General features: G+C 39.1%; 2 protein-coding genes across 7 annotated transcripts in view; both read right to left on the bottom strand.

Annotated features, from left to right (window-relative positions):
- LOC117291460 (acetylcholinesterase collagenic tail peptide-like) overlaps positions 1 to 22,139 on the bottom strand; it is a 44,840-nt gene extending 22,701 nt beyond the window's left edge. Inside the window, exons 1-3 of one of the 6 annotated variants that reach the window (XM_033773168.1) lie at positions 21,981 to 22,139; positions 14,857 to 14,998; positions 5,589 to 5,697 (exon numbers count right to left, since the gene is read on the bottom strand). The gene's annotated coding sequence lies outside the window, so the exon portion shown is untranslated. Of the gene's footprint in view, positions 1 to 5,588; positions 5,698 to 5,810; positions 5,928 to 6,260; positions 6,311 to 11,628; positions 11,808 to 14,856; positions 14,999 to 21,980 lie in introns of those variants that run through there. The other 5 variants (XM_033773173.1, XM_033773170.1, XM_033773172.1 and 2 more) reach the window with 5 other exon arrangements.
- Positions 22,140 to 25,777: 3,638 nt separating this feature from the next.
- LOC117291292 (beta-4C adrenergic receptor-like) lies at positions 25,778 to 26,821 on the bottom strand. Its single transcript, XM_033772926.1, has one exon. It carries the CDS (start codon positions 26,819 to 26,821, stop codon positions 25,778 to 25,780), a length of 1,044 nt encoding a protein of 347 aa, XP_033628817.1.
- Positions 26,822 to 26,862: the final 41 nt, after the last annotated feature.

Below are 26,862 nucleotides of genomic sequence, written 5' to 3'. Positions count from 1 at the left end.
TCTCTGTTATGAATGTGTGCAGGAGGCTTTTTTTTCTGCCGAGCGAAAACCAGCAGCATTTGTGAAATTGTACTTTTGCTGGTAACCTTCTTTAAGTTGTGCTAATAGGTATACCTTCTGTTCTTAAACGGCGCGATGAAACGGTTCCAGACGGAAGTAAATGAACGTTGGCACCTTACAAACATTAGAACAAACAAAGTTAGATAACAATATGGTAAAGATATCCCTAATATTTGCCACAGCAATAACCGAGTACTGATATTAATTATGCCAACAAGGGGCCAGACTATTTTTACCTTACTCAATTTGGTTGAATTGAAGGGGAAATAAACGTTGATTCACAAATCACCTTGATAAAAGTCTATGTATAAAAGTTTAATATTGTCGATTATTCTGAGAGCGGTTTTACCGAAAAACCGACGTTGGAATATTGACGCTCGCCAGACGTTGTAACACACAGTATACGCCAGCGTAATTTACCCCCCAATTGGTACAACCATACGGTGGAACACATTCTAAGAAATTCATTATCATAATGAACATGCACATTTTATTGGCCCCTAGATATTATGCCATAAATCAATAATAATAATTCTTGCATGTGGCTGTGCGAGGATTAGTTCTGGTGGGGGATGAGGTCAGAGTTTCACGGGTCTCCATTTTGGGGGGATTTTCGAGGCTTACAAATACGCCGTGAAACTCAACTTGAATTCTATGCCTATTATATTGCTCTTTTTCAACGGACGTGTAAAGAGATGGTTCTAATTTAGCTTTGGGAATATTGTGGATTTGATTTGATGCTGCTTTTCTTAATTTATCATCAAAAGATTGACTGTTCTTTAATATGAGCGATTCATTACGTTCAAACATTTGCATTTTGAAATAGACCATGGCTGCATTTCACAGAGCTGCTTATGATTTTGCTTTTAAATTCCTCTGCTTAAAAGCATATAAGCATGATACCCATCACAAATGGCACAATGTGATATGATATTTTAGCTGGTCCTGATCTGGTAAGCAGAATTGTTGTTATTCTCAGCTATTTGTTGGGCGTAATCAGCTCAGTGAAAATTGGGTCTGTGTCATCGCTCTGCCGTCTTAATGTCAGATATCCTAACTCCACAATGATAACTATTCTCATTTCAGAAAAAAAGTACCAGACTATTTTCCTCCAAGCCTCAGTTTTGCTATCTTGCTTGATCAGAAAGAAAACAAAATGGTGGTCTTCCAGTTCCACTATTAAAACAAGATCGTGTTCTAGTATCGCATCAACAATGTCATTACACATCGGTGACATTTGAGTTAGAGTTCAAAACATACACCGATAGGTCTTGGTTCAGTGCCGGAAACACGGTTGTAATGTTTAAGGCTTAGTGCATAAATCTGTCAGTTCTTGACATCAAATATTGCGCTCGTGAACGTTTTTTTTTATGACCCAAGGGAGCAGAGACATCTGGTTTGGATGACAAGAGTTCTTGTCACCAACAAAGTGAAGATATTCATGTTTCAACGCTGTGGCAGCGTCATTAAAGGTACACCTTTGGCAATTACTCCAAATATTTTACCATGAAATCTGACCTGGTAAAAAGCACTGCAGCTATTGATAATGTATAAACCCATTTTGAGAAACGATTCTCTTCAAAGGAAAGTGGTTTTAGTGAGGTATTCAAAAGTTCCAAAACTGATTATTCGAAAATCTGGAGCGGTTGTGTCCACGCATGCAGGAAGAATAATCCATACACAAGCTGAGAAACGCTTCCGACGGTTTCTAAAATTTAAATTTCGGGGGATAAAAACTTTTTAAATTTCGGGGGATAAAAGATTTTTTCCACAACAACGTTACTTTAAATGATTCTAAAATTGCTTCATACTATCGAAAGACACTGTAAACTTCTAACTAAGTAAGTTTTTATTTGCATTAATTTTAGGAGTGATTATCAAACGTAAACCTCCCCTTTAAGAGCAAACCATAATATTGTTTTAAATGTCACTTTGCTTCAAAGTATGAAGGGAATTCCTCGTCAATGCATATACAAGCCTCAAGCCTAAACTATTCCAGTCGATTGCTGGAACCATGGAGCATTGCAGCTATAAATACACACATCAAGTATTTATATGATTTAATTCGGTGCAAGGACCACGTCGTGACGGCAGACTGACGTTTTGTATTTTGAAAGAAGTTATTTCTTCTACCCATGGCGAGACATGTGTCTTTGATTTGAGAAACAATCCAAACTGTGAAGAATTGCGGCAACACTGGTTCTTCGTAACATGAGGTTTTCGAATCTTCAAAAATTATTTATGTTATTATATTACAACCACATTATAAATCAACGATATTTTGGTTTTGTTTATGATATTATGTACCGCCAAGGAAATGCTATCAATCAGTTCGCTTAAAGGTACTGAGCACGTTTATTGGTAATTACTAAAAAATAATTGTTTGCATAAAAACTTACCTCGGGTTACGAGCAGTGGAAAACTCTTGATAGATACAAACATTGTGAGAAAAGGCTCCCTCTGAAGTAACGTATTTTTTTTTAGAAAGAAGTAATTTCTCACTCAATTACAATTAAAAGACCGCAGGCCTCGCAACTTCGATAACCAATTGAGCCCAAATATTCACAGTTAGGATACACCAAGTGCTGATCTTTGACAGTTACTAAACGTGTCCAGGCAATTGGTCACCCTTGTTATACTTTCTGTGCCTTTAGATGCATAATAAAAGGTTTCATTATTTGAATGAGAATTTACCTCTTTCTCAAAAACTACAGAGGGAGCCGCTTCTCACAATGTTCTATACTATCAACAGCTCTCCATTGCTCGCTACCAAGGAAATTTGTATGCTAGTAATTGTTTTGAGTAAACATCAATAGTGTCCAGTGCCTTTAAGGGTCCTATAAATACCCCAGGTGTCTCACGAATAAAAAAAGAAATAGTCATTTGCCCGGAACCCGACACTCCCCACACATCGCGACCTTGCACCTGCAAGAAACAACCCACTAATTCGCCAATTTGGCTTTGCCCACAAGGGGAATTCAAAACAGATAATTTCAGGTCACCTTCCACTCATGTCTAAGGGCAATCGGTAACACTGGATGACATTTTTTAACTTACTGAAATTGTCCTGTAATTTGATTTGTTCTCCACCATTTGATGAACAACAGGGACAAAAACTCTACATCTAGTACCCTTAAGATACAATGTATTTTTCTTGGTGCTGGATTGTGAGTCCATGCCGTTGACTTCTGTTGTCAACCTTTGTTAGCTTGAATTGGTTTTTAAAAAGACTTGACATTTGTTGTATATTGACTTGAAACAGTTGTAAGAACCCACAATTGAGTGGATTAAATTAAATTCTGTGGTTTTACTCATGGTGTTGTTATGCGTTGTAATTTTTCGCAGAAGTTGTCTGTAAACAATTTAAGAAGCAATGGGCGTAAATTGACTGGGCAGACTGGATGTCTGTTCATTGTTATGCAGCCGTATTGGGGCTGGTATGTGTTTTGTTCTATTTCTGTTCTTTCCCACAAACAAACCTCAAATTAACAATCTGACTTATATTTTCAGTGCCTGATACTACCTCTTTCCCAAAAACTACGTTACTTCAGAGGAAGCCGTTTCTCACAATGTTTTATACCGCCAACAGCTCTCTCCATTGCTCGTTTACCAAAGCAAGTTTTTATGCTAACAACTATTTTGAGTAATTATCAATAGTGTCAAGTGACTTTTACGGTGTATTTAGCGATTGCTATCCCATCCACACTTGATCCTAAACTTGACACCAGGGCACGGCGGCTCCTAAACCTAAAACTGGTGTTATCCCCTCGCCCGGAGGCAATTTGTTTCCCTGCACTATGAAATTGCCGGCCACTGTCGTATAGTTCTTTACAATGGGGATTTTTGTGTTTCTTGATCAATTCAAAAGAGGGAATCCTAAAAAAAAATCATGATTTTTTTTTTTCAGGATGGCAATTCTAAAGTGCAGCAGTAGAAAAATATGAAGAAAAAAAGAGTCCTAGTTTGCAAAATATTCCCCAAGTTCCTTTACTTTCACAGCGGAGACGGGAAGCCGCACGGATCGAGCATCGAGCAATAATGAAAAGGAAAACTCAATATTATTACATCGATTGGCGGCAGTTCGCAGGTGACATTAGTATTATTGTCAGAGGATATTTGTCTATGAGTACATTTTTCTTCACTGTACTGGGCTTCTCTTTTACGCTAATGTTAAACCTTTTCTTAATTGATCCATGGGATTTTTTTCGTTCGCTGTGTCTGTGAGTATTGACCAGTGGTGTGCGCAGGCGCAGTCTTTCAAAGTCACGTCCGGAATAAATACATTTAAAAAACGATAGACATCGCAGGGAAGGAAAAGGTCAATGATGGTCGCCAACCAAGGTTTGATTAAATTCAATTCAATGATGAGAGACTGACAGTACTGTGTGGCCATGGCCGTAATTCATGAATGGCTAAACTCAACACAGTGGCCACCTGCCTAAAGTGACTGGTCAAGTGATGTGCATTGAAGAGTCAACCCATACCTTTCTGCTTTCAACCCGACTCTCTTCGATTGCAACAAAACATAAAGGTGGCAAAAATGTTAATACTCTGAGGCTTGAATGGCTAAACTGGACACAGTGACCACCTGCCAAAAGTAGCGAGTCCAAAAGAGTTACAAGACAGGGCATATATCTAGTTCGTAACGTAGTATTACGGTAAGGCTTTCAACAACCCAAGTCCCTTTGATTGCAACACACCATTGCAATTAAAGGCAGTGGACACTATTGGTAATTACTCAAAATAATTATTGGCATAAAACCTTACTTTGTAACGAGTAATGGGGAGAGGTTGATGGTATAAAACATTGTGAGAAACAGCTGCCTCTGAAGTGACCTAGTTTTGGAGATGGGAGTAATTTTCCACGAATTTGATTTCGAGACCTCAAGTTTAGAACTTGAAGTCTCGAAACCAACCATCTAAACGCACACAACTTCGTGTGACAAGGGTGGTTTTTTCTTTCATAGTTATCTTGCAACTCTGACGATCGATCGAGCTCAAATTTTCACAGGTTTGTTATTTTATGCATATGTTGAGATACACCAAGAGAGAAGACTGGTTTTTGACAAATACCAATAGTGTACACTGTCTTTAACAATAAGGTGAAAGTAATGTAGTTTCTATATTTCAATATTCCCTCACTTCTGCAAAGATGGAACCTAGATTTATTTTTAGGGATAAGGCATCATTCAAGTCTATAGATGTATCTCCATTGATTATAAATATTATTCGACCGACCACAATATCTAGTAAATTTCGCCGGAGAATTTAAACCATATCATTAGACGCTTGCTCGTAATCTAATTTTTACACGATGGCTAAACACAACAAAATCGCCGGGTCACAAATAATAATTTGGAAAAAACAATATAGTGCTGCAATAACGTATGTTCTGCAATAATGTTTATAGATATAAACTTTATACCAATATTATACCAATATATCAATGTTATGTGTGATATCAATTACATTATATCAATGTTATTTATTATTTGTATGGTGAGAGAAAGAAATAAGCACAAACTCACCTTGTTTCTCATTGACTGATCATCGTCACCATGTTATGAACCGTTTTCAGGGACTCGTTGGCCGGGGTGCACAATGGCTGCTGTTCACGCTCTGGATCTCCTCATCAATCTGTAGCCATCGAAAACATTGTTTAAAATTCCCAGGCGGTGGTGAAACAGTGTTGTTTTCTAATAGTGTGCAGTTAGAGTTTATAGATGAGAGCCAAGCTCGGTTGCATTTACCATAAAACAAGTACCATCAACCATAGAGCAGTCCGGTGTTGCGCGAGATGTATTAAGAGATGTCAGATGCCCGGTTTGAAATCGATGTGAAAATGAGCTGGGACCCGGTGAGTGACGTCGGCGACTTCTCTCTGTCATGTGCGCTCTTGGCAGAAGATCAATAGCTAATACATTACAACTGCGTAATGGTATGAAGGGATTAGACTGGTTTACAAGTCCTTTTCTTGTTACACGTTCTATTTTAGAGCAGTATCGTACCAATGTTCGAATCCCACCCGATATGCCTGTGACTTTTTTTTTACAGAACTCGGGAAAGTACTGAGTGTACTGTGCTATACACATCGGTGTATATAATATATGGGTACAACCAGAAATGTATATTCTGTACGATGCAAATTTAACATACGACATTACACTTTAGAAAATTGAATTAGCTGTTAACAAACTTACCAACCAAAATTACCTATTAAACGCACACATAATAGTTAATGTCCTCACGTTTCGACCCTAGCAGAGTCCTTCTCGAGGGCTAAATGACTATACACAACACACATAAACAGGCTCAGACCATCGAGGAAGAAAATCTCAGGCCATGCTCAGATCAACTCTCACAGATGCGTATTCTTGGTCGTGACCCCTGCTCACGTGGAGGTGTATTTAGAATGAGTGACGTCATAGTCGGGGGGGGGGGGCTCCTGCGATTGGAACAATTCAAAGCATGAGTTGTGAAGGCTTTTGTCTTCGGCCATGAGGTCGACTGAGATCCACACAGCAACATTGTCCTGCAGAATGTTTCATCCATTACGGCTCGTTGGTCATTGATAATGTTCAGGCATAGATCATAGAACATCACACAATTGCATTTGTACACAAACACCATTGACAAGTTCTTATTCGAGACTTATACTATTAATTGTTAGTGCTACCAACGAATTAGTTTTATAGGGGTCACAGTGGGAGAACGGTGACTGCAGGGTCCACCAAGAGTAGATTTTCTGATTGCAATCGTGTCCATTCACAAATATCTTTGACAAGTTATCCTATATTAATGCGTTTTGAGACTTATTTTGGTTCATCAAGATCGTACAGATCGAACACTGATATGCAATCGTGTCAATTTACACGCATAACTACATGTGGTTAAATCCATAAGTCGGACTGCTGTGATGGCTTATAATAACTTGTACATACCCCGCGGTTCTTGTATGATTTGATCGAATAATGAATCAATACTTCCCAACAAGGAAAGTCACTCTGGTTCGTTTAACCCATTGTGTCTTAAAGGCACTGAACCCGTTTGGTAAATGTCAAAAATAAGTATTTTCACTTAGTGTAATGAATGCATAAAATAACACATTTGGAATCAATTTGGTAATCGTCGCAATTGTAAGAGAATAATATAAGAAAAAAAACACCATTGTTGCACAAATATGTGAGCTTTCAGATGCCTAAAAGGGGCTTCAGGAGGCCTAACGTCTTTTTAAAATGTGAGGGGAAACAACCTCTTTTTTTGCTTAAAGACAATGGACACTATTGGTAATTGTCAAAGACTAGTCTTCACAGTTGGTGCATCTCAACATATGCATAACATAACTAACCTGTAAAAAAATTGAGCTCAATCGGTCATCGAACTTGCGAGATAATAATGAAAGAAAAATAACCCTTGTCACACGAAGTTGTGTGGTTTCAGATGATTGATTTCGAGACCTCAAATTTTAAATCTGAGGTCTCGAAATCAAACTCGTGGAAAATTACTTCTTTCTCGAAAACTACATGACTTCTGAGGGAGCCGTTTCTCACAATGTTTTATACTCTCCCCATTACTCATAACCAAGTAAGGTGTTATGCTAATAATTATTTTGAGTAATTACCAATAGTGTCCACTGCCTTTAAAGTTACTTTGACTAATTACCAATAGTGTCCAGTATCTTTAACGGTACTACACCATGCACGCTCACCTAGCAATTGATTTCCCCCCATAAACAGGAAATATAATTTGTAGAAAACAACATTGTGCAGCGGAAATGTCAAACCCCTTGGCTGAGTTATGTATATAGCCTGCGTGCATTATGTTTGATGTCAACACATGTTTTTGATTTGATGTGAAACTCAAGGAATTTAGAGTCTTACTGGTGTTGAATGTTTGTAAAGACTTTTCTGTAAAAGTAAAGTTGCTTCTAGCAAAATTGTGTGAATGATCACATCAGTGGACAAGAACAGGAATTTAGTACGTACGAAGCAGTGAACTACGAACTAGGCCTTAGAATTATTCTATACTTTGAAGTTAGCGTTCTGCCAAATGCCTGTTCGAATACCTGAGGACGAGTCAGAATTCTACCCAAGTGGTCCGGTTGGCTACTTCAAGTGGTCCGGTTGGCTATACAAGTGGTCCGGTTGGCTACTCCAGTGTTAAAAAGCATGACTATTTAATATTAGTTATGGACAAGTGCAAAAGCTGACGGACCAGTGAAACGACTAGTGGCTAGTCACTGAGAAAGCCATAAGAGCAGACCCTGCAAATGGCAGCTTCGTAAACGTGCTCTGAGCGTAGATCAAAGCGCCAAAAGTTTGAATGAGGTCATTGATCTTTTCACTGCGAGACTTTTATCCTACTGTGACAATCTCAAGTTTCCTAAAGTGATGTCATACCTGAACGTCTAACTGCTTGGTAAAGGACCACGCGTGGCGAGTTGGTGTCCTATGGGCAGTTAATCAGTGCTGAATGGTAATGTGATGCTACCATAGGGGGCGCTGCATACAATGATTGTCAATTACAACACTGGGGTACGTGGGTAGCAAACCGAACATCTAATACGTCAAAAATGTTCACTATTCCAAATAGTATCCATGTATCTACTCCTGACGACACTACGATGCCTCGCATTGTTGGTGTAGTCCCTTCGTGGTTTTTGCAGCCGGAAAAAAAACCTTGCAGTGCTTTTGACGTTACCTTGTCTTAATGTCAACACCTACCTTGTAGCATGTTGTCAAAATATATGATGAAAATGTCATACTAGGCTCAGCTACAAAGCTAAAAATAGAACAAGGGATCTTATACGAAATCAGACTTGCATCTTAGCCGTATACTTTCTGGCCTGATTCTTCACGGTGGCAAAGAAGGTCTCTATGTCCCCTTGATAATTGGTGCCCTTGAAATGCTCCACCATAGGGTGCCCTACCAAGGAGAAAATGCCTTGGTGCACTTGCCCTTTTAAAAACGAAACACAGAGATGCCTGCACTTTATCAGCTCAGTTGTTGCACATCTGTCCCTGCTGTCTTCTTGTGATGCAGAAAATCTTGTGAAGAAAACAAAAATGTCCAGGAGACTCCTAAACCTCTCTACAATTAAATCTCCACCTGCCGCGATGTGTCAGTGTAAGGTCTCACTAATGACGTCCTCTGGTCAGACACATGATAATTGGCCTCAACCTGATAAGGTCAACCAAGTTATTGATGTCACTGTTTGGCACTGATGACATCATGAGGTAGTTATGGGTGCCCATAACACTCAGGGGTTGCACTGGGTTCTAAGGGGTGCTGCACTGGGGGTCTCACTGTATGAGGGCCTCACTTGGTAAAATGTGACAAGGCTATCCCCGGAGCCATTACAGTTGCGTGAAATAAACTACCTCGATCAATTTTAAGATATTGTGACAACGATATCCCCTGAGCAGGTAACAGTTGAGAAATAAACTACCTCGATCGGTTGTAATTGTGACAACGCTATTCAAGAGCAGGTGAAATCTAAGTGCAACCTCGATCGGTTGTATCATAGAGCAAGATCAGATGTGCTCTATGTTGTTGTATCATCAACCATTATCCGAGTCCACAAGGTTTTTATTTAGGACTTTCATTGATCGGGGATCATTCTTAGTGTCCATTGTGGAAGTTATCGATCAAATAATGGAGGGAATTTGTTTTGAAGGAGAGTATTAAGGAGTAACAGTCCAGCCTGAGTTTGGGCACCAACAAGTGACGCTGCACTCTAAAAACTCCCGGGTCAGAATCGACCCGGATTTGGGTCCCAGGGGGCCAGACCCATTTCTGGGTCTGTTTGACCCGGAATCTGTTTTTGTCAATGTGACCCGGAATATTGTGATCATAAATTTGGTTATAAGCGGGGATTTCGACTCGGATTCCGGGACACATTGACATGGATTCCGGGTCAAACTAACCCAGAAATGGGACTAGCCCCCCCCCCCCCCCGGGACCCAAATCCGGGTCAATTCTGACCGGGAGTTTTTAGAGTGTGGGTGCGTCTTTAGAACGCACGCGTTGAGAGTTTTCTGACTCCAATTCTTTTTATAAAATTTGTACTGAATCTCAGTTCACTTCACATCTATTATCCGAAGTGGTCTGCTGAGTATCAAATTTCAACTTAGGTTAAAATCTCGTTTGCATTGTCTCTCTACTACAGTGTACTTAAGTGCCAATTAAAAATCTTTGATTTAGTTGAGTTGAAAACGATTACATCTGGAGCTGACAGCATTTTATGCTCTTCTACTCTTCCCATGTAGCAATGTGCCCTTCATTGGCAGCGCTTGTCTCAAATCATTCCTGCACAAGAAGCGACAGCGGCAAGCGCGTGTTTGAGTTAAGTTTCGTTTTTGTCATAATTGTGTCGCCTGCCACTTGGTAACAATTTGTTTGACGTACAGTAGAGGGAAACAACATTTGAAAATAGCAGTTGACAAATTAATGAGTCTACTTCTGTCCGTTTACATAAACATGTAATTATGACTTATGGCCAAACGCAAAAATAATTTGTTTTTCTTTGTACGAGTACAATGCGGACTCACCTGGCATGTGCTATTAATTAGGATGAGACCGAGGTCCCTGGCAGCTGTCAATCAATTCAGATTAAAGGGAGGGTGCAATATTTAAAGTTCTTTGGGAATATTTAAAGGAATTACTCTTAAAGTATTACTGTTAGATGAGATTCGAATTCTAAATTTGTTAAAGCAACGTCTGAAGAAGAAAAAAACAGCAAAAGCTTCAATCAATTCAAACTTGCAGTTGATTTATTCGTTGATGATTTTAAAGTGCGAGCCTTGTGAAGTTGTCTTACAGTTAACATACGGGATGAACAGAACCTTCTTGGGTAAAACCTCCCCTTTAAGCCCGTCTTGACACTTTCCAAGGCAATGCCTCTGGTGTGGATGAATCCAGGAATTCCAACAAACGGGAAGGAAAAACAGAGTTCCACAGGGTTGGCCTCGGTGAGAATCTTACCCAACCAATGTCCCTCAATCTACCTTCAAGATCGAGGAGGAGTGTCAACAAAAAGTATCGGATGGTTTGATTATCACCGGAATAGAAATAGAAGTTTAACTGTTGTCATATTAAGTTCAAACCATAATGTTGAAATCACAGAGCAGTGCCCTCTCAGTAATAGATAAACGAACCTACTCTTTAAGTGGCATCCATGGCCTAGGTGAAAATCTTACCCAACCAAAGTCCCCCAATAATCTACCTTCAAAATCGAAGAGGAGTGTCAACAAAAACTATCGAATGGTTTGACTATGACCAGAACAGAAATCGAAGTTAAACCATTGTCATACTTGTTCAAACCATGTTCAAACTATAGGTTGAAATCATAGAGTAAGCTCCTCTGTGGTGTTGTTGACTAGAGTCGCTGACTTGGACTCGGCTTGACTCGAGGAAAAAATTACTTGAGACTTAACTTGGCTTGGGCAAAAATTAGTTGTGACTTGACTTGAGAAGAAATTGCTTTGTTACAACACTGCACTGCTCCTCTGTGCTGAATAGAATCGTCAACAGAATATTTAATGCTTTATAGTGGAGAACTATACTTACTACTATTATTATAGCCCATGTGACCCCGTATTCTGTCCTCCTTCCAGTTGAGAATCCAGTATATTCTTAAATGTTGCTACAGTTTTTGCATCTAGACTGCTGCTTGGGGAAGGGAATTCCAGATGTTAATCACTCTTTGGGTGAAGAAGTTCTTTTTGCATACAATATTCTTCTTCAGGGATTGCTTGAAGGGTTTCAGAGAGTGAGCTCTTGTCGTGGTTCTGCTCTTGAAGATAATAAGCCTAACTGGTTTTGAAGAGTGGTTCTTCCACATTTTGTTTAGAGTAACAACAGTTGAAGTATAACACTAATGGACGCGAACGTCTGGAGTTAGCTAATAAGTGAACTTCACGGTAAAAACAACAATTAGACCACTACATGCCCAGGTGGTCTCCCCGGGACATTTCGGTGTAGTCAACGGTTCAACCCCAGAGCCCCGTGAAGGAGGTTCATTTTGAGCTGATGAGACAACAAGGGTTCAGGCTCTCAAGAGTATAGGCCCATGGCCGAAGGCATTTCTGACGACCTTATTAACGGGGGTCTGTAAGTTCCCGCCAAGTAGGCCCCAATATCTGAGGCCATTAGCAGAGCAGTCCTTGGTCCTCAAGATTATACCGTCCCGTCTTCAAGTGAAAACGACCACCAATCAAAAACATTTAAAATAGATTTATATTCTCCAAGTAAAACTTCATTTTATATTTTTCTCCATAGCCAAATGCATTTCTGACGACCTTACGGGGGTCTAAATTCCCGCCATGTAGCCGAGGATAGAAGCAGAGCACGGTCCTTGGTCCTCACGAATACGGTGTGCCTATACCGTTTTCCGAGTGAAAACGAAAAACACCAAAACCATCTGAATAGACCCATGGTCTCCAAGTAAAACTTCATACTGTATCTTAACAGTCGATGTGGAAAACAAAGTAAGCTATTGCCTGTTTGGCAGAGCAAAACACGTAGATATGAACCAATTTACATACTAGGATCATGGCATCGGTATTATATGTAGATAGGTAACACAACCACCAGTGGATTTCACAAAGAGTTAAGACTAGTCATTATTATATTTTTTGTATCGTTGGCAGGGGTCTGGTTTTACACATCTATTGATGACAGTTTTTATACTTTTGTTTTAACCTTGACAGCCCCTGTAATTATTGTGTATGTCTAAAGATTTATAATAAAAAATAAAAAATAAATATCTCGAGTTAGGACGAGATAGGACTAGCCAGTCCTTTAAGAGTCCTAGGACTGGTACTACGTTAGTGGACTATTATCTTTGTGAAATCGACCCCAGTACACACACCCTCTCGGAAGGTCCGTGCAACAGTGGGCCATATTCACAAAGCACCATCCCATCCTCACCATCACTATTTACTACACAGTAAAAGCCTGTAATGTGTCTTCATACAAACTCCAACATATAAATAAAACGAGTTTTGCCAAACAAAAGCAATTTGATGCCATTTAGATGTTTAGTTTAACAGTTTTACATCGGGGATACAGAATATAATTTGTCTTTTAGCCTTTATACCACCGACGATGTGTAAACTAATCACTTAAAACTTCCCTGGGTTATGTGAAAAACAAATCCACGAGCAAATCACTCGCGTGGAATTTGAACCTACGACCTTTGCTTTGCATGATAGTCCTACCACTGGACCACCGAGCTAGCCCAATGGCTAGAGGCAGTTTGAATCAGCAGATGTGTTAGTAGACGGTAAGTGATTTTGCATCGGGGATCTAGAATGTAATTGTTTTTTACCCTAATACACCGATGTGTATACTTAAAAATAAAAGCACTGTACTGTATGCTCAGTCGGCCCCCTTTTTACATTACATTACAACATCCCATAACCAGTGTTTCTTCTAACAAGTTGTGCAAACGTACCTCCATTTACTACAAACATACCTACATGTACAAGTATAAAAGCTTGTTAAGTGCTTTCATACAAACTCAAACGTGTTAATTAAAACGACAAATGCCGAACAAATGTCTTTAGATGCCCGTTCAAACAGACCAAACTATTTTCCACTTAGTGAAGCCGTGCCAATCGTGTTTATCAAGCCACAAAGTCTACTTCAATTGGCACGTTAAAAGCGATTATATCCAATTTTGTATTCAAAATGGCTTGCGCTGTTATTTTGTTACAGTTAAAGTAGGCGGCCGAACTATCGGATTTTCATTCGTATTGAGCAGTTTTTCCCAATAAAAGGAGAATAGTGTGTACATTTGAATCAAGAAAATATAATTAGCTGTTGCAAACATCTTACCAACCAAAAGGACCGAAGGTGTTAATGCAAAATAATAGTTAATGGCCTGATGTAATGCCTGCCTGATTGAATAGTGATTAGTACAATATGCATACAATAACTTTATATTTTATAAAAAGACATTAAATGTCTTCTTTCCTTTTTTTAAAAAGGATTTGGGTACCTTTTCAAAATGTCCATTCATTTACATAACTTAGGGTTTGAAGATAATGATAGTGGAAAGCTTTCCTTCAAATATTACTTACTGAGGTGCTGTAGTTTTTGAGAAGTGAGTAAAACAATGTCATGAAAGTACGTTTGTAAATGCTTAAAATAATTTTGGTCTCATGAGACCAAAACTATTTTCATGACATTGTATTACCCATTTCCCAAAAACTACAGCACCTCAGCACGTAATATTTTCAGGGAAGCTTTCTACTATCATTATCTTCAAACTGTGTAAGTTTGGTGTAAATCTGTGGACATTGTGTTTTTTGTCCTACAAAAAATACATACACCCTTTAAGGGGCGAGAGCCGCATTTATGAAGACGTTTTTTTCTCGCCAGCTTAGTTTGTTGTTTGTTTGGGGTGGGGTCGGGGTGACCTATATTTTATCACAGACGAGGACCTTGTCTTCTTTCAATACATTAAGGTAGGCCTACACCAAACAGCTATAATTTAAAAAGCAGTGGCCATTTTATCCCCGTAATATGTTCATCAGGTCTTCAAACTCAATGAGTGTTGAGTAAATTTCATTTCATATTTTTCATATTTCAATTTTTATTGCATAACGAATATTAGAGTCCGAGTCCGAAAATCAGACGTTTGAAAACAGAGTTAAAACAGTGATGGGGTTTTTCACTATTTTCTCGTGTTCTAACGGCCGATTGAGATTGTTGGTTCTATGTTTGGGTCAGACAACGTACACATACTGATATTTGACACTTAAAAATGTTACCAAAAAGCTGTCAACTTACCAACCAATCAAAACAGCATGGTCTCCGTGTAAGGTAACTCTGTATAATACAATCACGCACACCAACCTGGAAACCGCGAACACCACAACCTAACACAACCTCTTCCAGTCAGTCTCACTTCAAAAATGAAATTCCGGACCTCCTGTGAATTGAATTGATGAAACTTAAATCAGTGAGTTACTCTATCTCATGAGCCAGGCATACAAACTCAACTTCTCAACTGCTCAATCACACAGCAAACTATTGGTTACAACTATAATGATTTAGCTCGAAAAGTGATGATGTTACGTTGTCACCAGCAGCAATGTTCTAACACACAACGTGAAGTGAGTGTATTTTGAGTACGTGAAACTTGACTCGCTGTGTTACTCCATCTCCTGAGCCAGGCATACAAACTCAACTTCTCAATCCCATAGCAAACTGTTGGTTATATGTTAGCTCGAACAGTGATGATGTTTACGTTGTCACCACAGCTAGCAGCACCGCTATGTTATAACACACGACGTGAAGTGAGATTTGAGTACGTGAAAAAACCATCACAGAGGATTAAGCGCAGTCTCTTTTGTGGGAGGACCGTCATAGGCCACGCAGAAAGGGACCTCTACCAACAATAATCGACGAGACCCTTCGGAAACCAGTAAGTCACCTGTGCCATGCAGTCGCCATTGTGTGTGGCTCTTCGACTCCGTAATGGTGTTACTGCTGCATGGTTTAACCAAGTATTAATGCCGTACAATGAGGAATGGTAGAAATATTAGAATTGAAAAAATGTGCGAAATGTTACTAGACACAACCATGACACAGCTAATGTGGTACAGTGGATAAGTTTTTCACAATGACAAATTTCCCCTTTAAAAAAAAGCATGACATTTCTACAGGCATGTATTCTTTGTTTTTAAAGGGCAAGGGCACCAAGGCATTTTCTCCTTGGTAAAGGGCAGCTTAGATGAAATTGATAATTTCTACTGGAGCAATTCAAGGGCACCAAGGCAATGAACAAGGGGGCACGGAGGCAATCGCCTCTGTTGCCTCCGTGAAGTATCAGTTATGTCTCTTAGTTTTCTACAATCACATTTATTTTCAGATGTGGAGGGATTTCAGATTTGACCATTGAGGACGGTGAGAGGTCAAATCCAAGATGGCCGCCAGTCCAGGGTCTAATGTTCAAAGGCACTTACTACTTTAAAGAACTTTACACTTAGACATACATTGAATGTGCAATGTACAACTAATTTACGGGATGCCAATTAGTCACTTGGTGATAATCTTGCGTGATGTATTTCCAAGCCCAGAAATGCGAGCAAGATTCCTATCACATCAAGGAATAACGTGAAGTGACGCAAACGTTTTCCAGGTTCAACAAGTCTTCCATCAATACTCGCGCCAAAATCAAAAGTCTATACATGTTCTTATGAATTTAACTCATATACTGTTCCCCAGTCATTGCATAATACTATGATATCAACGTTTATTAGTGTGTTCAAAATGGACATGGTCCGACAATTGGCCTAAAGTTTCACCACGCAATAGAGCAAGGACTTGCTCTATATGGTTCATATATGTTGACTGTATATATAAAACAGTCATTGCAGTGATGTCAACATTCATATAGTGTTTTTAATAATAATATGAAGGGCCCCACATTGGCCCAAACGTTTTACCACGCAGTATGTGCTTCCCGCCCACGAATCTGTTCGGGTACGTTTTGCGTAATAATAGTAATCCCTACTTCGATAGACCATAGAAAACAGAGGCTCCTTAATCCACAGGCTTAAGGGGATCAACATCAGTCAATCAATCCACTTCGGATGTTTCATGCTCGAAAGGTACAATCAACTGGAAGAAATATCTCTTCGATTTGCAGAGCGGCTTGTTAGAATGTGTGCAAACGGTTGATTAGACCAGTTAGACCATAGACTAAGATGGTTAGACGAAGCACATACGGCATGGCCAATGCTATGCAGTGTGTCTTCTCAATGGAGTAAATCCTGTGTATCCTTAGCGGATTTAATACTTTCTTAAAGGATTTGGGTACCTTTTCAAAATGTCCATAGATTTACATTAAACTTACAGGGTTTGAAGATAATGATAGTGGAAAGCTTCCCTTCAAATAGTACTTTAGGTGCTGTAGTTTTTGAGAAGTGAGTAAAACAATGTCATGAAAATACGTTTGTAAATTATTAAAATAATTTTCGTCTCATGAGACAAAAATTTTTGTCACGACATTGTTTTACTCATTTCCCCAAAACTACAACACCTCAACACGTAATATTTCCAGGGAAGCTTTCTACCATCATTATCTCCAAACTGTGTAAGTTTAGTGTGAATCTGTGGACATTGTGTTTTTGTCCTACAAAAGTTACATAGACCCTTTGAAGCCATTGGACCCTTTCGGTACAGAAAAAAAAAGTTCACAGATTTACAAATAACTTACAGGGTTTACAGAAGGTAGTGGTGAAAGACTTCTCTTGAAATATTATTCCATGCAATGCTTTACTTTTTGAGAAAACAGTAAAACAATATCAATTCTCGATATCGAGAATTACGGATTTATTTTAAACACATTGTCATGACACGGCGAAACGTGCGGATACAAGGGTGGGTTTCCCGTTATTTTCTCCCGACTCCGATGACCGACTGAGCCTAAATTTTCAAAGGTTTGTTATTTTATATATAAGTTGTGATACACGAAGTGTGGGCCTTGGAAAAAAAACTGTTTACCGAAAGGGTCCAATGGCTTTAACTCAATTGGCATACTTTTCATTCCAAAACGTCAAGACATTGTCTTTATTGGTGTTTCATTGGTGTTTCATTGGTGTCATCACAACTCGCCTTGTTTCTCCATCGAGCTGTCTATGAGTTTTACTGGTCCACTATCCCAAATTGTCAATTTGTTAAACAAGTGCAACATTATATTATACAACAGTATGGGTGCTCCAACACATTGTTTTTACTCCTCTGGTTGCAACCCCATGTACCGAAGTTAGCTTTTAAGCGTTTATTTATTTACTTGTCATCAATATTCTTGTACTTTTTGTGTTAAACGAATGGAAACCAACAAACAAATAAAACCCCAACACCCCACAAACAAACGAACTCGGGCATGGTAAAGGCTTATATGGGTGTACGATAACCCCATCCCAATCCGCCTTGATTATTATGGCTTCAACAGTTATAGTCAGGAATTGAGTGGCCATTCCAAAGCAGGGTACTACAAGTAACGGGGATAAAGCCACAAATCTTCCTTGGAGCAAGCGGAATTTTTTTTAAGAAGGTTTAAACCCCAACAGTGTAATTCTACACGACTCCGATCGTCCTATCACCAACAAAATCCTTCCCAAGGTCCAAGCAATACAAAACACCGAGCCCGTATAGTTTGCACACTGGATGATTATTGTTTTGATCGTGTGGGATCGAGTCTTTAGAAATGAAAGATCATACATTCCATAACCAACGATAGAATTGTCCAGGAAAATATAAGGAATCCGTTCTTCTAAAGAACGGAGTGAATAAGTCGAGAGCATGAATCGAAAAACATTTTTCATTGATCATGTTTTCTTGGGTGCAGATGCGTCATTGATTCACCACAATTTGAGTTGATGGCGGCTCAACTATAACGCTTTGCCAGCCATAACGTTTCTAAGGCTTCATTTTTCACTTTTGCCGCTCTTTTTCGCGAAGCACTGCTCACCATTGCAAAAAGGAGCTGAGTGTCCGGCACCCAAGCACTTAAGAAGTAAAAATTGTTATCACACAGATTGTTGTTTTTCTTTCAACTGTTCGAATTTGAAGTTGGAATGAAAATGCTAACATCAACAAAGATTTACGATTTTTGATATCATAACTATCAGGGCCCAAATTTATATAATCGTGTAGACTCATAGTATTGCTTATAGCAGAATAGGGTTACCAGCCCAAATTACATTAAGTTTAAATAGTTGTGGCTGGTACCCGGCTAAATTTTGTTCTTTAAAGAAAAGAAATTGCCAAGCAGTATTTATTGCTTTATAGCTTTATGAAATTGGGCCCTGGGAGAAAGTGGTGTGAGGAGATGGTATCCACGCAAAGAACAAGTTAAGCTCATACTAAAAACCAAACACATCCGCAGGACATGTTCTTATGATTACACAACTTAAAAACAGCTAATTACCAACCCAGGAAAGTGGCATAAAAGTCGAATAAACATCAGTTATTGAATTATTATTATTATCTGAAGGTGTCTTAACAAACCACAAATCAATGCCTTCGCGTAATACGCCATAGGCGACTCTGCTTCGTTGCCATTGCAACCTGCAGACCACGCCGTCAAGACCCACGCAACAGTATCAAACATGGCAGCATCCACTAAAAAAATTGGGATAAAGCCCATTATAGAGGTCCCCCTGTATCCCCTTGGGGCTACGCTTCTGTTACCCTCGAAAGCAAGAAAGGGGGTGAAGGGGGATCAGTTGTAAGCCTCTTAAAGTTTGGTGAATCCAGTAAGGCTCAAATAGCCCAGTTTTTATGAAGTAGGCCTACCGTAATACAGCGGGACTTACGGTATCTCTTTTCTTTATGGCGCAATACGTATACGTAAAGGCTCCGGGGCACGATTTAATTCCTTTCTTTCTTTTCATGATTTTTACTTCCCCTGATGAAAAGTAGGTCTTGAACTAAAGCTGTCAACAAACAGAGGCTATAATACCATCTCATAGCAAGGATTGTGTGCGATTTAACACTGGTTGAGCTGGATTTTTTTTTTACTACATGGGTGGCTTGTTGGAAATTCCACGATAGGTCACTCCTGCTAGATGACTTTGACCAACACTCCCACCAAAATTAGGTAGATATGGAAATGTACAATATATACATACTTACATAATTTCAGTAGATTGTTGCTCATGCAGTCATTGTTAACGACATTTCTTGTGGCGTTTAAAATGGACAAGTCCGCAGGATCTGGCGCCAAGTTTTTCGCAGTGTGTTCATTCGGGCCAAATTTTAGAGTGGGAAAAAAAGCTTGAGCAGAGGTCGAGGTTGAATAATCGATCGACGAAGATAGCCACTTGTTGGTCAAGCATCACAGATCGATTGGATCAATAAGTTGTCACCTCAAGAGCATTGTGATCAAGAAACGGGTAGCTTCCCCACCTCTTTCCGAATATTGATTAATTGAGTTGGCTTTTAACGGTCATTTTGTCAGTTTAAAATACCTTAAAATGGGCGAGACAAACTACCAAAACTGTCCTGTTTCGTTATGAAATTGCGCACATTCGGTAACCTGTTATACTTGCAAATAGTGCTTTAAAATATATGTATTTCTGCCATGTTGTCTACTTATGAATGGATACATTCATGAAGCAAACGAGAGGACATCCTAACAGTTACAAATTAATGTCATCATCGAGTCACAGGCCTACTCGACCACTGACAAATACGTCATGTGACACGGAGGATTAATAATGATTTCTCCAACAAAATCGAAAATATATGGCGTAGATCGTTAAGGAACAACATTAATTCCAGACAGTGGTTTAAGTTTGTTTGTTTGTTTACATTGCAATGAATTGTGGGTCCTGCATCAACTGCATTAAACACAACTGAACTTGTTCATCTCAAACGTACAACCGAATTGCTAAGCGATGTTTGAAGCATTGGTTTTGCATGATATGGATATTAGCAGAAGACCAGCAGAGTTTACTCATCGAAACGTCGAGACCACGGCTCTTCTCGGGGCCATTAACACTCTTCCCAAAACTGGGATATTTACACAGTGTTTTTTTATTCGCAAGATGTTCAAATAATATATATTTCTTATAAGAAATACTGTTTAAAAAATTAACACCTTATCTAATTTATGCGTTTACATTTAGGCATTACCAACAATATATATTTTCTCTCATTGCAAGTTTAGCTGTACACACGAAACAAGATTACAAAAAAGAGATTCACTTAATTGATTAATCTCTACACACATCACCCATAACACAAAAATGCACTCGCCGTCTGCAAAACCCCGCTGGCCCCCTTTAGCAATGTGAACTAATTCAATAAGGCAGTCCCATTGACCGCTACGTGTCTCCTTGAGTTGTATAGAACCTACCCACGGTGCCCACTGATCTAATTTGCGTTCAGAACAAATAGAGTTACATTAGCGTATAAACAGTCGAGAGATTTCTCTTAGCTCAGTACACCTGAGAGCTTTTTCTCTCAGCAGCCCAACCTGGCGTATATGGTAAACATCTTTAAAAATGCAGACGTTTAAAGCCCTTTCACACGATAGCAATTTAGCAAGGGTCCCTTGTTTAATTTTTAGCATGGTTGAGAAATTTTACAAGTTGCACTTCGTGTGAAAAGACAGAATGTTTGAAATATTCAAGGTCCCCAGTGAAATCTCAAACTTGCTGTCATTTTATGGACAGTATAAACATCCTTTCATACGAAATGCATTTGGTCAAATTTCGCAACCATGCTTGAGCAATGGGCCCTTGTTAAATGTGCGATGTGAAAATGGCTTTTCTTCGTTTAAGACGTTCTTTTCAAATGTCGACTTAATACAGAAACTTCTACCTATTTTCTCATTATTCTTTATACACTCATAAATAAACGGGTCAGAAAGACTGACGCATTTGGGGTCAGTGACCAGGAATCTGGGTCGAAATCACCCACAAATGTGTCAAACCTACGCAGAATCTGTGCTAAAAGCCCAATTTTTTAGCCAGTTAGTAGGTCAGTCTGACCCGTAAACGAGTCAGACAGGGCCTCACCTCCCGGGATCCGAGTCAATTCTGACACGGGAATTTTTAGAGTGTAGGTCTCACAGGTTTTTACCGCCAGCTTTCGTAGTAATTGCATTTTCACGTTAACTCACTCCATCAGTTGTTTTGGGGTTGGTTTGTTTTTCAATAATTTAATCCACAATGCTACATTTCCTATACCTGAAGTAAAAACACAACAAAATTTATGCCTATCTCTTAACAGCCTCTATACGGTTAGCCCATCCTCTCTAACCATCTTACACAACATGGAAACAACACATACCTTTAGTAGACAACCTCAACAACACACGGACATCTTCCCGACATGTTAACACCTACCATAGGCCTACCTGTGTTTACCTGTATTTATGCAGACAACTCACTCACCTTATACTGGTGTCAAATCAATTATCGCGGGAAATCCCTCCGTATGTTTTCAATTTTCCCGAAAGATTTTACTGACGTCTGTTTTGTACGCGTCTTCTGCCCACACCTTTGAGGGATCTTCATGTAATGCTGATGGACATTTACTACTTTCGCATATGAACTCAACACACGTGAGTAAATAAAACTCGGTCTTTCCCGGCGAGTCAAACGAGCTTGTTATACAAAAACATCAGTATATTGTGGAAGCTGCCAATCGCGCCCTCTGTTGAAGAAACATTGACAGTTTGGTCGGGGTTTTTTTGTATTAAAGGATTCGGGTACTTTTTGCGAAATGTCCACAGATTTACATTAAACTTACAGGGTTTGAAGAGAATGATAGTGGAAAGCTTCCCTTCAAATATTACTTACTAAGGTCGTGTAGTTTTTGAGAAATGAGTAAAACAAGTCACAACATCATTTTCGTCTCATGAGACCAAAATGATTTTGGCATGTAAAATCCCCTTTACCAGTTATGATATTATACCAAAACCATAGCATAACTGGTTAATACGTGTTTAAATGCTAAAACTAAGACGAAAATTATTACTTTTACTCATTTCTCAAAAACTACAGCACCTCGGTAAGTAAAATTTCAAACGGGGAACCTTTCTCCTATCATAATCTTCAAACTGTGTAAGTTTAATGTAAATCTGTGGACATTGTGTTTTTGTTAGGAAAAAGTACATAATGTACCCTTTACTACCCTTTAATACCTCCCGTAGCTCATTGTATCTGTTATATGACAGCAGTATTTATTGGAGCGCTTATAAATGTTTTTTTATTTGATGATATGGTGTTGCTGATGTTGTTGTTGAATAAACGGAGTAGTTTAACTCCACATCAAGAAAAAAACATAACTTGTATAAGGCCTGAACGTTTTTTTATTTTAATAACCAGGTCTCAGAGGTTAGTATGTACTAACCCCGAGACCCGTTTCTTGACATGAGGATGAAAGTAGGAATATTAAAACAGAACCTTAGTTTCGAAAAGGGCCAATCTAGCTGCCATCATGATAAAGCCACGAAGACAGATGTTCAAAAAGCTACTTTCCACGCACAAGGGACATTATAGAACTATGCTGTACGGTTGCACTGTATGTTTGTAGGTTTTCTCGGTCAAATTCGGCAAATGAGCAGTCGAATTAATTTTCATGCGTTCGAATTAAAGCTGTTTTGCCTCTCCAGTTGTTACTGCTTGTTACTAATTCCTGTAGCACTCTGTTCATGTTCAATTAAGCGTATCGTCATTCTTTGTCGTGACACACACGCCTTAGGAAGCGTCTGCGAGTTTGAATGCTGCTCTGATGAATTGTTGCATTGAATGATTATTTTGAACTTAAATCGAATGACGCAACATTACATTTGATTAATCATAAAACGAAACCGAATGAGTAGAATTCGATTTCGCGCGAAATAGAATATTCTGGTGGTTATATTGGCTGCTCATTTTTCGAAATTGGCCGAGAAAACCTATATTAAAAGTAGGATGGAAATAAATATCTGTATTATTTTGTATGAATCATTTCATAGGAGGATGAACAAAAGCAATAATGTAAAACGCTCTTGTAAGCATTCGATATTATATACCGTACTCCATATTGCCGGGAGGGAACCTGACAAAAATGTTGACAGAGAAAATGAAAATTAATCTCTGGGCTTTTGAGTGTATGCAAATCATTAGATGAAATTTACGATCAAAGTCCAGATTCGAGTAGTTTAAAATGACTCCATTCACTGCAGAATTGACAGGTTACAATTCGAAGAACTGATAGTAAAGCCGCTTATGTAATCAGAAAAAAAAAAAAAACTTTTTTTTATTAATTTTTGATACGTGGTGGTCTCTAGAAGAGTAGAGAGATTGTGTTTTTAGTTTAAAGGCAGTGGACACTATTGGTAATTGTCAAAGACTAGCCTTCACAGTTGGTGTATCTCAACATGTAAATTAACTAACCTGTGAAACTTTGAGCTCAATCGGTCATCGAAGTTGCGAGATAATAATGAAAGAAAAAAAACACCCTTGTCACACGAAGTTGCGTGCGTTATCAACCTCTCCCCACTACTCGTCACCAAGAAAGGTTTTGTGCTAATAATTATTTTGAGTAATTACCATTAGTGTCCACTGCCTTTAAAGCCGCTTTTGTTATCAGAAAAAGCAAACACTTTTTTTTAATTGAATTTTTGATAAGGGGTGGTCTTTAGAAAAGTAGAGAGATTGTGTTTTTAATTAAACTGTCACGTAACAAGCCACAAAGGGAAACTGACAAAAAATAAAATTTTAATTAATTTGGGGTTGAATAAAGACAGGTTGATTAGAATGGGATTAAACCACTCCAGTCAATTGTTCTTAGAATTGTTAAAAGGATATACGTTTGATTATCGTTCTTAGGACCAATGGGATGTATAGCAGCTTTCGATAACATAGGTTTTCTCGGTCAATTTCGGCAAATCAGCAGCCAATTGAAGCACCAAGCTATTCTATTTCGCGCGAAATCAAATGCTAGTGAAAAGGGTCATTCGATTTCGTTTTATGATTAATCAAATGTGATTGCGTCATTCGATTTAAGTTCAAAATAATCATTCAATGCAACAATTCATCAAAGCAGCATTCAAACTCGCAGACGCTCTTCTTGAGGCGTGTGTGTCACGAAAAAGAATGACGATACGCTTAATTGAATAGAGTGTTAAAGGAATTTGACTCGACTCAAAATGAAATTGAATGGCCGAATTCTGAATTTGAAGCGCAGTAAGAACTGGAGAGGCAAAACTGCTTTAACTCGAACGCATGAAAATGAAATTGTCTGCTCATTTTCTTAATTTGACCGAGAAAACATATATAAAGCATTTTAAATTTTGTGAAGCATTTTACTTTGGAAAAAGATAACGTTGTCTGTAACGTTTCTCATGATGTGTTTTCCCATTAGAGTTTATTCTTGCTGCATGTATGTACTTTGATGTACATTGTACTTCAAATGTTTGTTACATCATTAAAGCCAGTGGACACTATTGGTTATTGTCAAAGACTAGCCTTCACAGTTGGTATATCTCAACATATGCATAAAATAACAAACCTGTGTCCCGAAATCAAATTCGTGGAAAATTACTTTTTTTTGAAAACTACGTCACTTCAGAGGGAGCCGTTTCTCACAATGTTTTATACCATCAACCTCTCCCCATTACTCGTCACCAAGAAAGGTTTTATGCCAATAATTGTTTTGAGTAATTACCAATAGTGTCCACTGCCTTTAATGAATAATAATTAAAAGTCTGGGTGATTTCTTGCTTAGATGAAATTTTATTCTCGTCTTGAATATTGTGATAGATTGGGACGATTTGTACTGCAAAAACTTGGGTGTTAAAATTGACATCATGGGTTTTGTCACAGATACCGAAGACAGAATCAAACGTTAAAGACACGTGATGAAATAACACTAATTTCTGTCAACAAAATTACATCTATGTTATTTTAACACCATTAGTATGAAGTTAATTTGGGTTCATTATTAGGCAATAATACAATGTTTTGCACAAGGGCAAAGGTGCAATGGCCGGAACCCGAACACACTCTCTGACAACGCCAAAACACCAGCCCATCGCTCTCGGCCAAGAAACCCCATAAAAATAAGAATTCCAAAAGACGGCCACGGCGTATTTAGTATACCAATAACCGATTCCAAAGTGTGTACTTTGTAAACATGGACTAGTGGATATGATCACACAAGAGCAAAATATCCACTATTGTGAACTGATGATTCTATGCAGTCAATTGTCATTCCCAGCAATCTTCAACTTGCTCGATATCGACACTTTGGAGGTCTGCCCTACCGTTTGGCGGCTTGTCTTATCCCGTCTACACTTCGCCAAGAGGCGCTTGCCAATCTGCTTTGCGGCTTTCCGAAATTGTTTGTTCAAACAACTGTAGATGAGAAAGTTCCACCAACTATTGGACAGCGACAACCAGGTGACGGCAAACTCGACCGCAGGAGCCGCATTCTCTTTCTTGATGAATTTGTAAAAGTCCAGGCACACAGTGGGGATCCATGCACAGTTGAAGGCGAGGGTTACAGCAAGGCACATCTTTAAGGCTTTTAAGTCCGTCCGAGCAACGCGACTCCACCGTTGTGGTCTCTGTCGTTTGTTGGGCTCCATCACTGTGGCAAGACCCTGGGACGCGATAATCTTGGAGTGGTGATGAGCCACTCGGAAAAGATGCCCGTTTATCATCATCATGATCAGACTCCCATTCATTAACCACCACATGATCAATATAAACAAAGACAGAGGAAAACTTGGATCTTCAAAAGAAGGCTCACAGAAGAATGTAGCATGGTTGTACTTCATAACGTCCGTAAGTAAAGTAGTTACCAAGATAATACCAGAAATGGCGACCCATGCGACACACACTATTATGATTGCTCGTTTGCGTGTAATGAGAGCCTTGTACCTTAGTGGTATGGTTATAGCAACGAAGCGATCCACACTTATATTGACCAAGAAGAAGACGCTAAGCAGCAGCCCAACTGCGAAAACTGACCCTGTTATTCGGCACAAGGCATCGCTAAACGGAAATCCGTCAAAACCAGACGGCAGGGTGCTAGTGAACGCCAACGCACCCACGAGGATATCAGCCAAGGCGAGGGACACGATGAAAACTCGTGCGGGCTCTGAGCCGATCCGTGCCCGTCCAGCCACGACTATATTCAGGGTGTTAGCGATGACGATTGCTAAACCATTAGCAGCGATGAATATCGTCCGTAAAACAACCACTGCTGTGTTTGAAGGTCGAGTTTCACTTGTAGAATTCATTCCTTTGGGGAGCCAGACATCACTTTATTTCCCCAAAACAG

The sequence above is a fragment of the Asterias rubens genome, chromosome 6 (assembly GCF_902459465.1).
Source record: "Asterias rubens chromosome 6, eAstRub1.3, whole genome shotgun sequence".
Taxonomy (NCBI): Eukaryota; Metazoa; Echinodermata; class Asteroidea; order Forcipulatida; family Asteriidae; genus Asterias; species Asterias rubens.
This window is presented reverse-complemented; position numbering and strand designations above follow the sequence as displayed.